Raw genomic sequence first — 1,186 nt, 5'->3', positions numbered from 1 at the left:
AAATAAATAATTATCATTATTATTTTTAAATTTTTTATTCTTCTTCTTCTTCTTCTTCTTCGTCTTATAATTATTATTGTCGTTATTGGACCTATTATTATTATCATTATCATCATCATCATCATTATTCTCCTAACCTCTGACCCACAGGTCAAACCCCAACAACGCCAACGACGCCATACTTGTGTGGGGGGACGTGGGTGGCTTCGTCAACATTCTCTTCTTCAACTCGGCAAACATCGCTCTGTTTGAGCGGCCGCCCGCCCCGGCCGGAGAGAAGCAAGGTAAGCTGGCGTGGGAGGATGTTGTTTCATATCACAAGGGTTAATTGCTCGCTTTCACTATAGGGTTAGTTGTTTAGTCCCACGGGGGTTAATTGTTTTCTCTCACCATAGAGTTAATTGTTTGCTCTCACTATAGGATTAATTATTTGCTCTCACTATAGAGTAAGTTGTTTAGGATCACGAGGGTTAATTGTTTAGTCTCACGAGGGTTAATTGTTTGCTCTCTGTAGGTTTAGTCTTACTAGTTTAGCTTTTCTGTGGGGATTTTTTTTTAGGGGGGGGTGTTGTGGGTTTAAAAAAATGTATTTTTGTGTGTCGTTATTTTGCGCCTGTGTGTGTGTGTGTGTTTGTGTGTGCGTGTGTGTGTGTTTGTGTATGTGTTTATGTACTTGTATGTGCGTGTGTGTGTGCGTGTGTGTGTGTGTATATGTGTTTATGTGCATGTGTGTGTGTGTGTGTGTGTGTGTGTGTGTGTGTGTGCATGTACATGCTAGTGTAAAAATGTATTTACACGTGTATAAGTGTGCATGTTTGTAAACCAGCTCGCCTTTTTCGAAGGCAGAGAAAGTTTGGATCTTTAGTTTGTACCTAATAAATAGCAAACTCTTCTCTGTCCAGCATGTCAATGTAGTGAGTGGATTTACAGTAACTGATGTGTCTAGTCCTAATTGTTCTTATTCCATGACCGTCTCGACCAACGCTTGTCAACCTAGGCGAGATCACGCCCAGCCATTAGTGAGTGATTTAGTCATTTGGAGAGGCAGTCGGGGTCACTTGGTTATAGTGACAATTATTGTTAATTCGGTCATTTTTGTGTGTGTGTGTGTGTGTGTGTGTGGGTGGTTGTTATCAGCTGGGTAGTGGCAGTTATTATTAATTCGGTCATTTTACTTAAGGGGGGT

The 1,186-nt window shown here is 40.9% G+C and overlaps 1 protein-coding gene across 1 annotated transcript in view; it reads left to right on the top strand.

Annotated features, from left to right (window-relative positions):
- LOC101863074 overlaps positions 1-1,186 on the top strand; it is a gene marked incomplete in the record, with an annotated part of 33,633 nt that overhangs the window by 8,150 nt on the left and 24,297 nt on the right. Inside the window, 1 exon segment of the mRNA XM_035973481.1 lies at positions 151-284. Within this exon segment, the coding sequence (XP_035829374.1) occupies positions 151-284 (134 nt within the window).

Source organism: Aplysia californica, unplaced genomic scaffold (genome assembly GCF_000002075.1).
Source record: "Aplysia californica isolate F4 #8 unplaced genomic scaffold, AplCal3.0 scaffold01281, whole genome shotgun sequence".
Lineage (NCBI taxonomy): Eukaryota > Metazoa > Mollusca > Gastropoda > Aplysiida > Aplysiidae > Aplysia > Aplysia californica.
Note: the sequence above shows the minus strand (reverse complement) of the source record. Positions and strands in the feature narration are given on the sequence as shown.